This window comes from Anopheles bellator, chromosome 2 (genome assembly GCF_943735745.2).
Source record: "Anopheles bellator chromosome 2, idAnoBellAS_SP24_06.2, whole genome shotgun sequence".
Lineage (NCBI taxonomy): Eukaryota > Metazoa > Arthropoda > Insecta > Diptera > Culicidae > Anopheles > Anopheles bellator.
Genome location: NC_071286.1, coordinates 75,948,050 through 75,962,527, shown reverse-complemented (window position 1 = coordinate 75,962,527; position 14,478 = coordinate 75,948,050). Strand labels below are relative to the sequence as shown.

Genomic DNA, 14,478 nt, shown 5'->3' with positions numbered 1-14,478 from the left:
CGAGTACTTCCCTAAGCGTGTGTTCCGTTCTGTTGTAACCTTTCGCTCAAACCGTGTAGGGGTCGTGAATGGGAAATTCAATATTTTCACCAAACAAACGAGGGCGGACGCCGTCGGTCGGTCGGTCGCGATTTAAAATAACCATTCTCGTGCGTGCCCTTTGCAGATGGTGTTGCATTTTAAACATTTTGTTCCACCCGGCCGATCAGTTGGCGGTCCTGATCGAAGCCCGATGGGCGCCCCCGAGGGCGTATTAATCACATTATCCTTCCGTTTATTCTGTGCCCCCGGTATTCTGTGCCGGTGTTGCGCCCGTCGGTCCACCGTTCCCAGAGTGTCTAGAAGCACCGTAACCGCCGTGCACTGGCACAAGTCGGAGATTAAATCAATTATGTTCCGTAATCACTGGTGCCTTTGTGCATCCGCCGTCGGCCATCGTGGAATGGGTGCATTCCGTTCTGGTCCTCCTACATGAATTTACTTCGGGAAGGACCCAAAGTGTCTGGAGTACTGATGATATGTGACCTTAAAAAATCATTCAAATTGGTTTTGGAAGACATTGTTACTTCACATCTTCCGATTGTCATCGCACGAGTACTAAAATGTTCACACAACGTACGTTTACTGTTTTAACTCCTCTACCTTGCGTGTCACTCAAAAGTCACAGCACTACCCGGACAGCGCGTCGAGTGACAGGTTGTAATTACGAATTACGCTGCCTTCCGCTTAATCGGCATCGGGCCAACCTCTTCATAAAAGTCCGCAAAGATGAGGGACAAAAACCATAATAATGAACCTTCGGCAAAGAGCGACACAAAGTCGCTTAAGTAGCGCCACGTGCACCGTCCGATGTCAGCAACGTCGTCATCACCGTGAATCTGGTGTCGGTGTAGAACCGGAGCAATCCTATCCTCCCTTTACAGCCATCCGCAGGCACTTCCTGCTGCAGGCGCACAACGACACCGGGCGGGGATGACTCTGATTTCCGGCATTTATAGTAGATGCCGGTTCCGGCTGGTCTCGGCCAGCCACGTGAACCCAATTTCAATCAATTAGTCTGTTTACATGACGTTTATCGGTCGCTGCGGGAAGCTGTGAAAACTCACCCGCGACCCTAACATGCTACACGGCACAGAATATGGGGCCCCACCGCTCCGTGTCACATCCGCTGCACGGGAACTATCGAGGGTTGGTAAACTAAAACGTCTTACCAGGGCCGATCTCGCTTTTTAAGATCGAATTTCATCCGCCAAACTTTTCTCCGCAAGGGCAGCAGTTCTGCTTTCGGATTGCTTCCGTTCTGCAGGGGCCACAGGGATTTGAAATCGGTACAAATTTGTGTTGTTGTGCGATTATGCTCGGCTTTTTTTGATAATTCGTAACCCGGGGAGGCGCTTCCTTGCACGAGCCGTAACCGGAGACGTATGTTTCGGTATTGTTGGTTAATTATCCGGATTATTGTCGACGGGCGCCGCTGGCTGGTGTGTAGGGTTTTTTATGCGCCCCACGGCTGCCAGTAATCGTGGACGCGGATTTCGGCTGATTTCGATTGGCCCGATGGCGGCACCGCACGATCTCCCCGGGCGGTGCGACGGGACCACTTAGTGGTGACGCGCAATGTTGCGTTTTCGATGGGAATTTCTGTTCTGCACATTTAACACGGAACGTCCCATTTTTTGCGCCCCATTGCGGGGAAGATTGCTACATGGTTCTTGTGTTGGGCGCCGCGCCGAGGGCGTTAACACGTTGTGAATACTAATTTGCGAGCGACGCAACTGAATAAGGGCATAATTTTCCGAAAGAACCGAGAAACCGTTCCCAACATAACAATGATTTAACCAACGAACATGATTTAAATAACATGCATAACAAAGGAACATAAGAGATCCCGAAAATCGAAACCTTTCATTCAAGTCCGCCAGTTTGTGAGATAATATGAATATTTTTTGCAACAATACTATGAGTAATTATTGTTATAAAACTCTTCATTAATGGTTTGCCATCAATTTATATGTACCGGAACCCAGTGGTCCTTTCTTCGAAAGTAGAAAACCCCAGAGGGAAATCAGATAATTGATTTGTGTTCATCAATTCAATCGTCCGGCATTCCACACGTCTCGTTAATTGATGCTGAATATCCTGTAACCCAAAAGCCGAAAGGGGTGACATCTCATGTTTAATATCGTCCAATTTGTTGCCGTTTATTTCCCCATATGTCGTCGTAATGACGCTCGACGCTGGCTTGCAGATTGTTTGAAAAATTGTGAACTTTCCAGTTTTTCCAGAAAATTAATGCCAACATTCCAAAACCAATCGACGACTCGAAGCGAGCACTGCCAATCGCCAATATTGTTGTGTTTGTGAGAGAGAAAGATAGGGACAATAATCACATTTATGCTACCAGACAAACCCGAAATTCGTTTCGTTCCAAATCGATGCCGTTGATCAGTTGATTCTGTTGCTTAATTCTCCATTAAATCGCACTAACAAGCTCCTGATTGGGGTGTGCTCACTGGAGAGGGAACGAGGCGAACCAAAGGAGCGAAACCTAAATCCGAAAACCATCGCTTCCGGCGCTTCCTTCCGGTTCGCTTCCCTCCGGGATCGGTACCTTCTCTCGTTCAAAGAGGAGTGAAGTGGGAAAATCACTTCAAATCCGCGTGCACAGGAGGCTGTGACTTTTCCCCGGCGACTGCGATCCGGTGGTGTGCAGCACATTTTCGAGTGCGCTTTCACTTCACGATAGGGGCCAAGCCACCGGAACAAAGGGGATCAACGTTGCCGGTGCCATTTAGCTCGGGATTGTCCTTTTTTGATGCTCATCTTTCTCCACCGACAAGAGGGCATCCGGAAAAAAACGCAGGAAGTGTCGTGAAGTGTTTTTTTGTTTTATCTTGAAAATGGCGATATCTTGTGGCGGAAGCTTCGCGAGATTAAGAGACCCCTATTGTGTCGTGTTATTATTAAATTTCGAAAGCCATTCGCGTCCGATCGACTTGTAATGTGTCGCTCGGTTTGCCGTGCAGTCTGCTAACGTTCCGATTTTTTTTTTAGCATGGCCGGATCCCGCATCCGACGGCATTGGTGTCAGTCTAAGAGGCATGGAACTAAGATACATTTAGTCGATAGTACTTGAGGAAAATACATAAGGCTAATTATTAAAGGATAATATTTATTTACTCTGTATTTTCCTATTGCAATCATTTTTCACAATGTTTTATATTATAAAACTGCGCTAATGGCGACACAATTTTTACTTTACATCTTCTAATTTTAAACTTCCGCTGGGAATGGGTTTTTTACATAAAGTTCCTTAATCATTTTGTTGAAATACCATTCTAAGGAATTTTGGTCCTGTTTGCACCGCTCGGCAGGATTTCAAACAAAGATAATTAAAAGCCAACTACACGGCTCGAACGCTTAATCTTATTACCCCGGCACAAATCTGTCGCATGCCGGTCTGCCGTTGTTTAATTCGTTTTTATTACCCTCTTTGATGTGCCTTCGCCGTGATGCGCAATCGAGGCCGCGAAGACCAATAAATGGGCGAGTACAGCAGCGTGATGAAGGTTAGCAGACCTTCTTACGACCACATCCGTCCCATTCCCGACCAAACAGGTTGTCCGGTTGTATTTTGGCACTATCTCGGTTCATCTAGGCAATCTTCCCAAAGGTGTCGATCCATTGAACTGCGGGAGGCCCACAGACAACGTTAGCCAGTGCACCACGGGAGCACAAACTAATCAAAAGGATAATGTCACCTGAATGGCATTAGGCAGTTCCCCTTGCACAGCAAATGTGTGTATTTTGTCTAACGTTTAGGTTATCTTCCGTTTCCATGACTCAAATTCCTGACATATTTTGCATGCCCGAGACAGGGCAGAAGCGGAAAGGACATATTGACGTTTGCCAATCTAGGGGGCTTAGGACAGCTAAACATCTGGATTATCGCTTCATTATCCTGTGATAGCTTAATTGATATTTCCATGCAGTGTTGGTTTTAAGCACCATTTAATGGCTTTTATTGAACGAACACTGGTGTTCTCGAATCCGTTTGAAAACTGATTGATTGTAGTTACTCTTGCTTACCTGCAACGGAAGTAATATTTTAAATTGTCCTCACATTTGCTTTGCCAGCACCGATACAGCTCTGGTCGTCAATGGCGCCTCGGAACGAACAGGAACACCACTTCCCGCTTTTGATTTTATCTTTACCCTTTTGATGCAGCGTGTCCCGTGCATGCAACAATCGCAGACGCATCTCGAGCGGCAGCGAAACGCTTAATTACGCGTTTATTGATGGTATCTAAATTTAATAACAATATTTACAAGCACACCCCACTTCCGGGTGATCCTGTGGCACTCGGCAACATTCGCACTTCTCTTCACATTAATCAATATTCGTTTTTATCGTCACATCCCGAATTTATCCCGCACCCTGTGATTGTCCGGACTTTCGCACCGGACAAAATAACCACTTTTACGGCACCGAATCCTGAGCGCTGCACACCGAAATGGGCTTTTCACGCAAGGTTCGCGAGCTCTACTATCAATTCGATCAACTTTCCTCGTCCCAGTCGCGTGCGGCCTTTCCTATGTCCTCGCGGGGCGTTAGCGTTTCGTGGAAAGCAATGTCCCACACTCGAGTGGTGGTGGAGAGAATGCTGCTTGTTTGGTCCTGTTCTTTAACCTTTTTTCCTTTCAATTACGAGGGCCAAAGAGAAACGCAACTAAATTGACAATCTTGATGCTAGGTTCGGAAACCCCTTTTTTGGCTTGCAATCGAGAGTTCGAGCGAATGGACTAGCGAGCATCCGCCCGAGCGCGCTAAAGTGTATCCTTTTGATGGCGTGCCGTGAATTATGATCGTTGAATTGAAGCTGGTGAGAAAAAACGGTTAAAAGTGTCTACAGTCAGTAGCTTCAGGGACAGAAATTCGGCAAAAAATGTTTTCGTTCGTTCGTTTTTCGTTTCGTTTTCGTTTTCGTTTTCGTTTCGAATTCGTTTTCGAAAACTTGAGAAGAAAAATATGCTAAAAGTGTACACTTTAAATTTCTTCGTCACAGTATAGACAATAAAAGCGTCCGGTGCTTCTTAGTGGATTTTTATGTAATACACTTTCGAACAAATGAACCAAATTTGTGATAAATACGGCCCGGTCCGCTCTTCTAAGATAAAAACATCAAATTGTTGCACTCCATTCTATTTCCATCTCAATGTGGCTGAAGTAGTTCTGCAATAGAATAGAACGGCAATAGATTGCCTTCCACTGATAAATCGATGTTTCGTTATTATCTGATATTTTACTTCCTGTAAACATAACGGTACACTAAGCCAATTCTCACGGTTGTACGCATTGCACTTGGCGGCGTATCTTCCCCACTCTCACCATGCTTACATAGTGTCCTTAAAGCAAATAAAGGAACCGAACAACAAAGGTATCACGATAATTATCCGTCGCCTCGAAATCGGCGTCCAGGCCAACCACCCTTTAACGACACATCCTTCAAAAATCAAAGGGATGTGTTTTGGCTTATGCGCTCTTGAACTGGTTCTCCGGTGGTTTTCCCTCGGAAAGAAAATGCATCCTCACAATTGCCGTGCCCCTAATGTTTTGCAAACTGTTTTGCAACGAAAAGAAACACCGTCCGACGTATGAATGGCGACATAAAGAGATGTCCTCAAGCACGGGACCGGAAGTGAAACAAAGCGAAACCAGGGCCGACGGTGACAGCTTGACAGTTTACTGCCGGAAGGAGGGTTAAAAAGGGGTCACCACTAACCTAACAACTAACTTCTTGAGGATGTGGGCTCATGTGGTCCTACTGTGGTACCTGATGCGGTCCACTGACAGGATGTGCTCTGACAAATGGTAGGCCGCGTATGATGGAGTGTCCCCTTTTGTTGTTATTCAGACTCGGACCGTGTTACGAAGAAGGATATCATTTCCCTGTTTTCTCAAACATCATTCCGATCCTGCCGATAATTAGCCTAATGTATTATTGTATGTTATTTCAATGTATTATTTTGCTAAAACAAATCATGAAATAGTAAGGTGTTTTAGACATTTATTTATTTATTTATTCATTGTTTATTGTTTTATTCATGCTCCCAAAATGTTTTATTTAAATAAAATATTGTCCACTTAAACAATTTGCATAAAGAGGGCACTTTGCTTCCAGTCCCATAGTCCACGACGGTTCGATTGCAGATTCCCAAGAGCAGCACGCTGCAAGTGCCACGGACACGAACTCCTCATTCACGCGGCGACAAAGCCAAAGGTCGTTCGCCGTTTAGTTGCAACTAAGAACCATTTCAGAGGACCCTGGGAACCTCTTTCGAAGCAACAAACTGGTCACAGCCTGCACCAGGAACCCCGTTTGTACGGAGTTCCGAGGATGCGGCAGAAACGTGACTCGAACCGATCGGGTTTGGAACCACGCGTTCGCTAATTAGTTACTTTAAGACTTTGTGACACGGCACGGACTCAGCCTTCGTTTCGCGTGGGCCTTCCAGGCATGCAAACGGGAACTGTGTCACGTTTCACAGTGAGTGGACAGTTCTTCTCACGATTATTCTGTTACACTAAGAACGAGGAACGATTCGTCCTGGGCATGTTAAACAATGCATTGTTTCAAAGTTTTGTTGTTTTAACAATTAATCTCTTTTTGTGTATCAACAACTATAGGAATATTTTGGCACAGTTGTTATGTACATTTAGTAAACAATAGTTTTATTTGCTTTAACTGTAAGTGGTGTTCATTTCACATATTAACAAAGCTTTAAGGCATCGTAAAGCTTTTCCATACATTGCATTAATATATTATGATTCAAAAATGTATGGGATATTTTGATACAACAATTGATTTAGATAATTTGAATTGAATTGGCATGGCATTCAAAAGCAAAAACCAATTCCTTTCTGCCATTTTCTTCTACACAATGTCAGGGATGCCTTCGCATCAGATTATCCTTTTGCCGGCCCGGTAGTGGAACCATAAAATTCAGTGAAGCCACTAACCACGGGGTCTGTATTTTTCTATCTCCTCCCGTCCCTATCGCTAGTCCGGCAATGGCATCCCTTTTTTCCTATGGGCACCAAACGCGGTCATAAAGTTTAATAATGCGCTCCAATCAGAAGATGATTTGTGGTGGAAGGTCCTAAACGAATTAACTTCCTGTCCTTCTGCTCGGTCTCGTACCGCCAGGACCCGGCACGGACCCAGTACTGGTGGAGTCGGGAGACTTTGTCGGCGTTGTTGATTGACGAAAAGCACACTTACATGTTTGCACACGCTCGCTCGACCGTAGTGGGATCCATCCCACAAAACGGGAGTGAAAATGCCAAACGAGCGTTGCCGACGACGTCCTCTCGTCGGCGGTTGTCCTGCCATATCTTCATCAAATATAATTGGGACTAATGAGCGGCAGAAGGTTTTGCCCAGACCCGGAGACTCCTTTTTCCGCACGGCACGCAGCATCCACCTCTTGCCTTGATCGGTCCGGCTCCGTGTCTAAGGAAAGCCCATTCGTTGTCGCCGGCCTGTGGAGCAATTGCTCCCCAACGAGAGAAAGAGAACGAGAATGGGAATCACTTTTCCATCGTTCAGAATGTGCATGTGTTTGTGAGTGTACATGTAAGAGAGTTTTTTCCGATGACAAGGATAACGATGCGCACGCCTGTTCCGTTCGAGGATAATCTTCGCAGTTTTCCCGGAGAACGGAGACTTATAGTGGACGGTGCGCGGCACCATGGCAACTGGCTCGTTCAAGTGCAGCAAGGATGTTATGTACATACCAAACTTCCACACGCGCACCCGGAATGATTAACGTAGCCCCGCCCTACCGAAGGGGCCAAAGGGGAGAGAACTGGCAACTACATAGCGCAAGGATATTCGCAGGTGCCCCGAAGGCGGGAAGGCGACCGATTGTCGACAGAGTACATAGCACCAAACCGGCGGCCTGTGTTCTGACCTTATTTTCTAGCCTTCTGGTGGAGACTCGGATATTGATTGCTTTCGATGCGAATTCAAATGATTCCGATGCCGCTGAGCAATCAACTCAATTAAGTCGGCTTCTTTCAAATTTTCGTGTGATATGGTTCGAGAATGGTGTTATGTGACACAATTTTGCTGTTTTCATTTTATTCATCTTAAAGTACAGGGTTGCACAGTCTCCTAGAATCGGCCCGCTGGTGCTGGCGTTGCCGGCGTATGACTAGCACTGCTTAGTTCACTCTGTGTTAATTCGTAACTCGATTGTGCTGAATACTAGATCCGTTGCTAAGCACTCTACTACCTACGTACGAGCTCATCACAAACACTGACTCACTACGTCAGGTAGCCCTGATCGTCACCGACGATATCGACATCGCTGCAGTCGGACTCGCTGTCGTTGAGCAAATCCTCGTCATCCTCGTCGTCCGCATCGCTGAGCGAAGAGCCTTCCGGTTGGCCTCCCATCCGCAGCGCCGGTGATGCCAACTGATGGGCCAGGTGGTGATGCATCGAGTGGTACGGAGCCGGATGGTGGTGGTGCATTTGGGGGGCGTGCGAATGGTGGGACGCGAACGGGTGATGAGGTCCTGCGGGTGGCCCTCCCTGCGGTGACGGCGGTGGTAGGTGCGGTGGGGCACCGCCGTTGGTCATGGCGGCCACCGCAGCCACCGCTGCGGCCCGTTTCACGAGGCTAAACGATGAGTGCAATGGTCGACCGTCGCTGTTCGCGAGAGATTTTAGCGACACACCACCACTGCCAGCCGAGGATGTTTTTGGGCCACCGACGAGGGATGCCGTTGACTTGCCACCGCCACCAGCACCAGCACCACTACCGTTGTACAGCGTGAAACCGTTCTTCTCCGCGGATGCTGCCGAGGACACCGAAGCCGAAGTGGAAGAAGTCGTTGTCGAGGAAGTTGAACAGGATGAGCCCGGACAGGGTGTGGGTCCGTGCAGTCGGCCGGAAGTGGAAGAATTGGCCGATGGATTGTTGGTCCCAGTGGGCCCAGTTGCCGCCGTACCTCCTCCGTTGGTGGAGGTGCCCGTTTCTGGGGGATAAAAAGTCCGATCCCGAATAATTAGTCACCGTCTCAATTTAAAAGTGGCCATACATTGACCATTGAAACGATTCATTTCGTAAAAAAGATGTCAATTAGGTGGATTGGGGATAAGTGTTTAATTGAAAACAAATGACCATCAGTTGCTGACTGATCGCAATGGAGATTGATGCTGATAGAACTTAGATTTGAGATTGAAAATATCGACTTCACAAGGTTGAACTTTTGTCGTAAAAAAAGTTCATTACAAGTGAGGTTAAATCGAAAATTTGTTTTTATTTATTTGGATCAGTGTACACTGTTTTGTGCATTTTATTTTGCCTGTACGTGCAATATTTTATATTAATTGAAACAAATACTTAAAATAAGTAGTCTGTTGTACTATTAAAAAAACTTGTTTAAGTATTTCGTTGATGCTTAGAAAAGCCATTCCACCATTAGCTCAGTTCCAGTTATTGTGGCTGTAAACATCATGCAGAATGCACTGAATGAAGCTTAGTTTCATACCTGTGCATATCTCCTTTCTCAGTTTTGGGAACTAATTTTTTGTCCTTGAAGCATGAAGCTCTAGCATCACTTTCGCATAAAGTTTGCTTTTCCAACCCGAAGGTTGCAGAACAGTAGATAAAACACTCTATATTCCATCGACCAAACTATTTGTGCACTCGGAACAAAGACACAGATACCAATCGGAGTACGTTGCCTAGTTCCGAAATGTCTTTCACCCTGAAGTAGCTGAATTTTCTTGGCGACGTACGGTGGAAATTACTTGCATCCCGCAGAGCTATGCTGCGCATTGTCCACACGTTCGCCAATCGTTTCACTCGAGTCTACACAATAGCTGGCAGCAGAATAATATAGAAGCATTCGATCAAAGCATGCGATCCTTTAGTCTATTCAGGACTCTACAGATTCTACGGTATTTACCGAGCTCTGGATGCGCAGCTATGCTGTAACCATGGTGATCGAGCAGCGAATGCCCTTTCCATCAACGTAACTACGCTCTCTCCACTTCCTCGAGCAATTTTCCACCCAAAAAAAATAACCACTTCAGGCCAAACTGTCGTTTCAGACGAAGCTGAAAGTGGTCAAAGTTCGGAAAAGGACTCCCATTGTGTTTCAGCAGAATGGGGCCCAAGTTGTCCAAGAAACGCTCTTCCCCACCACAACAGACAAAATGAGAAGCAGCCGAAGAAGATGGCCACCAGCTTTCGTGTGTCTTCAAGAAAATGGGCGCCCGAGTTCTGTTGGTTTGTTAATTTAATTTTCTGGCCTTCTGGCACCCCTTTTCCAGAAGACTGTTTGCGGCCTCCCAGGAGTCAAAGATGCCTCTTCCACGGAGAGTTACTTAGAAGGCTTCTCGATTGATTAAACTTCTTTAAGCAAGAAATGGCCGCATTCTTCCCAACGCTTCGAAGCGATTGCGAACCCCTTTTGATGGGCCTTCAGGTTTCTTCGTTGGTCACCTAATTCAATTTCGAAAGTACGTCAGTGATGGAAAACTGCTCCGCCCGGAAAGGGGGACACCAAAAGTAACCAATTTGGTACCGAAAGTTTGGCTCTCGGAACTTACCGGTGCTGGAGGCGTTTACGTCACGTCGGCGAAGCTGCTTCTTGTGTTTCATGCGGCGGTTCTGGAACCACGTCTTGACCTGGGTCTCGCTGAGACCGAGAGCCGTCGCCAGCTCGACACGCTCCGGTGTCGATAAGTAGCTGTTGGCGAGGATTGATGTGGAAATATTAAATAATTTATTAAAAAGTGGACCCCCGAAACCCCGTGCAGGGCTGTGAGGGTAGCAAACCGCCACCTTCACCGTGTCGTACCGTTGAGCTTCGAAACGTTTCTCCAACCCGGTGAGCTGGGGATCACTGAACACCGTGCGAGCTTTCCGGCGTCGGCAGTGCCGAAGGGCGCTCATGCCCATCCCCAAGCCGAGGGCAATATCCGGGCAGCCGGCACCGGGAAACAGGGACGAACTGGCGAAAATTCCTATCCCGAAGAAACACACGCAATTGGTCACCAAAAAATCGAACGCCCAACTTTGGCCGATAATGGAATTAATTGCTTCCGAAGTCCCACAACACGTACCTTGCGAGAGGAAGTACGGGTCGACGGTTTTATAGCCTGTGGACGAGGGGGCCAGGTAGGCGCCGAGGGCCATCTGCAGATAGGCGGGATCGTTGTACGGATTCGTAGCGTACAGGACGGACCCTGCCGACGGGCCACTGGTGAACTGAACCGGACCGGGTGGGCTGCCGGCTCCCGGAGGTCCTCCGGGGAGTGGCGGTGGTGCCGTCGGACCCGGTAATGATGCCGCCGGAACCGGATGGGGCAGGCCCGGATGGGAACCACCGTTTATGCCATCAACTTTACCGTACCTTTGTGGGAAAAACAATAAGCGGTCCATCAGTGCCAAGTTTTTAAAATAGTGGTGCTTTAATTTAAAGAGAATTTAATTCCCCAGTTATTGTATGTCTTCTGCATTTTAAATTGTATTCTGTATTCTCGTTGCAATGGGTGGCCTTGTGACTCAAAATTGCATTACATTGTTTTAATGTTGTCAGCGACAGTCTAGTATTTTATCTCATCAATTTGACATAAAACCCTGTTTTGAGCATATTGATCTGTTTGATTTTGTATATTGATTATGATATTTTATGCCCAATGGCTACACTTATCGATGGGAAGGACCTAAAACTTGATTACCCTTTAAGTTTACCTATTTTCAGAGAGATGTGCAATAGGTTTTAATTTCTTTTCCCTAAAATATTAGCTCTTTTTTCTTCTTTTATGTTTGCACTAAAAATACCTCCTTTATGTTAGGTTTTAATCATTTTGCTCTTGTTGATTTCTGATTCGGTGAATCCTTTTATACCATCTTTTCATAAAGAAATCACACATTTCCATCATTATTCTGCAATAATCAGTCAACTACAACTGTCACAATCCGGAATAGGGTTCTATCTTTACGGGAATAAGGATTAAGTTCCTCTGATCCAAAAAGGATGTGGTTGGGTTCAGCGAGTTCAGTCGATATTCAAAACCAAATACAGCTAATGACATTTCGCACTATCCGTACTTCATCAATGAGAAGAAGTACTCATTTGGAACGTCTAATGTGCCAGAAGTTACGCCTGTCCTTTTAGTGTCCTCGCTCGCTCGCTACTTTGTCTCACCTTTCCGATTGCAGCACCTTCCGATAATCCTCCTCGGCGCGACTTAATCCTGCGCCGGCACCACCGACGGACAATGTTTCACAATGTTTACTACCCGCGTTGTGATTGCTTCCGCCATTGCTGCTACCGGGTACACCCCCGTTGCCACCACTCTCAATGCCCGCACCGTGTTTGACGCGATTACTGTGTGCCACTCGCTCACTAACCCGATGCACGGTCACCGACGAAGATGAGGACGGTGACGACGAACCCGAGGGCGACGGTGAGTGTGGCACGGGTTTGGTGAGCCGGGAGGACATTCCCGTGATCCGTGGCGGCGCATCATCGGACAGCGGAGAACCGGGGGCCGGTGGCCGCGGTGAAGACCTCCCACCCGCGTGGTGCTGTGGACTTGGTGGACCGTTCTGGAACAGAATGTCCTCGATCGAGAACGGCGTCTTGACGGTGATGGCCGTTGCCATCGAGGGCGACTTGCAGCGGCCGCCAGACACCACCATCATGGTTCCCGCGGCACCGTGCGGCAGCTGGGACATCCGCTGGTCGGTGGTACACATTGCACCTTAATTTCCCGTCCACCAAAGCGCCTATCTGCGTTCTTCTGTCACTTCACTCGTGGGTCACTCGCACGAAAGGATCACAATTTTGGCATCTTTTCGCCTCCGCACCACACCGACGACTGGCAGGACGAGTTGGCGAACGCCGTCGCAAAAGGATCCCGACGCGCCCAGGACCCTCGGTGATGCTGTGTATGTGTAGCGCGCGTTATGTACAACGCTCTGAACCCTTGGCCGGCTGGCCTGAGCGCTTCTGAAAGAGGGTGGTTCCCGTTACCCACCCACCGTATCACACAGACACACACGCAGCTCGTTCAGCATCTTAATGACAGGCGGACAGCAGTCCCACCCGGTGGTTCCATTTTACATATTTTCCTAATGCAATATGGGGACCTTTTGCGGCCTCGACTGGACTTTGGTGGCTTCGAAACGGTGTGCCGGCACAGATTGTGGCATAATTATGTTTTATCTACTACGCTACTCTAGCAACACTCACCGAACGGCCACATTGTAGTGTTGCGCCTCGGCCTCGGGCCAACGTTATTGCCAATTAGTAGGTCCTTCAGACTCCGAGAAGATAGCTCCACTGGAATTAGCGCACGATATCACCGAATTGACAACGCGAGAAGAGTTTGCTCCGCCAAAACCCGTACGCTCAGAAGCTAATTTTTGGGGCACAGATTATGCTGACGCTTCCGTCCCCGATTACGGCGTACTGTGTGGCGAAGGGACCTGATTTTGTAACAAAATTTTATTTGCATCTCATTACCACTAACCGACGCTGGTGGGGCACCGACCGACACAATGCATGGCCTCATGAATTTGTCGAGAATTTGGAGTCGTCGAAAACCGTCGATTTTACGGTATGTAACAGTAATTTTGAGGCCGTTTCTCGAAGCTGAAGTTGAACCAATAGCGGGAACCTAATGCCAGGCCACGGTACGGTTTTTGTGAACAAGTTTCACGTGAAAAGTTCATTCAATTCCATTCCATTGGAATCTTATAAGGCCCCTTTTCGTATCTAAGAAATTTTTATTTAAATTTTTTTTGATTGAATGGTTTGAAAAAGTAGTAGCAGTAATAGAATGTCGCTCCTAATGAGCATCGTGGGGCGAATCACTTGTCGCAACGATTGTTACCTAGAGGCCAAGGCCTCTCCTAAGGATGATTGTCCTATCCTTCCTAAATTAGGTGTGTTGAGGTGTCTTTCTTTCAATTAATGGATGAACTTGTTTGAAGTCGTATTTTCTGGGAAAGATCTGCACTGTCAAAAATGCTCTTTTTATTCTTTCAATGAGTTCTTAACGGTTATCAATGGATTAGAAGTTTGCGCATGTTTTCCAAATCCTTTCCTTTGCCTTCTATTTATTATTAAATATATATTATGGAACTCGAAGAGCTTAAAAAAGTATTATTCCTCAAATATGGCCGCTTCATAAATATGGACTGGTGTAAACAAAATGCATTCCCATTCATTGAATTCCATCCAAAATTCACCGACATGGCATTCAATCATTAAACGCAGCAGCAACGTGCCCCAGAGTGGCAACAATGTTGGACATTATGGCCTCCACCGCTCTGCTGGCGGAGGCGGTGGTCGGTCAGAAATGTGCCGCTTAATTCCAACATAGCAGCGCCCCAAGCACCTCGGGAGCTCGGCACGAAATTATTATACCAATTAGCGGTCGATAA

General features: G+C 47.0%; 1 protein-coding gene across 1 annotated transcript; it reads right to left on the bottom strand.

Annotated features, from left to right (window-relative positions):
* Nucleotides 1-8,330: 8,330 nt before the first annotated feature.
* LOC131208071 (brain-specific homeobox protein) lies at nt 8,331-12,786 on the bottom strand. Its single transcript, XM_058200716.1, has 5 exons — nt 12,233-12,786; nt 11,145-11,434; nt 10,880-11,045; nt 10,629-10,768; nt 8,331-9,022 (listed from the first exon to the last, which is right to left on the bottom strand). Exons 1-5 carry the CDS (start codon nt 12,784-12,786, stop codon nt 8,331-8,333), a joined length of 1,842 nt encoding a protein of 613 aa, XP_058056699.1.
* Nucleotides 12,787-14,478: the final 1,692 nt, after the last annotated feature.

Bases quoted from the DNA above. Each gene is read 5' to 3' on its own strand.
- LOC131208071 (XM_058200716.1), bottom strand. From the start codon at position 12,786: ATGTGTACCACCGACCAGCGGATGTCCCAGCTGCCGCACGGTGCCGCG. The intron at 11,046-11,144 runs GTACGTGTTGTG...TCTTCGGGATAG, and splicing joins CCCGTACTTCCTCTCGCAAG to GAATTTTCGCCAGTTCGTCC. The intron at 9,023-10,628 runs GTAAGTTCCGAG...CCACCAACGGAG, and splicing joins CGTAAACGCCTCCAGCACCG to GAGGTACGGCGGCAACTGGG.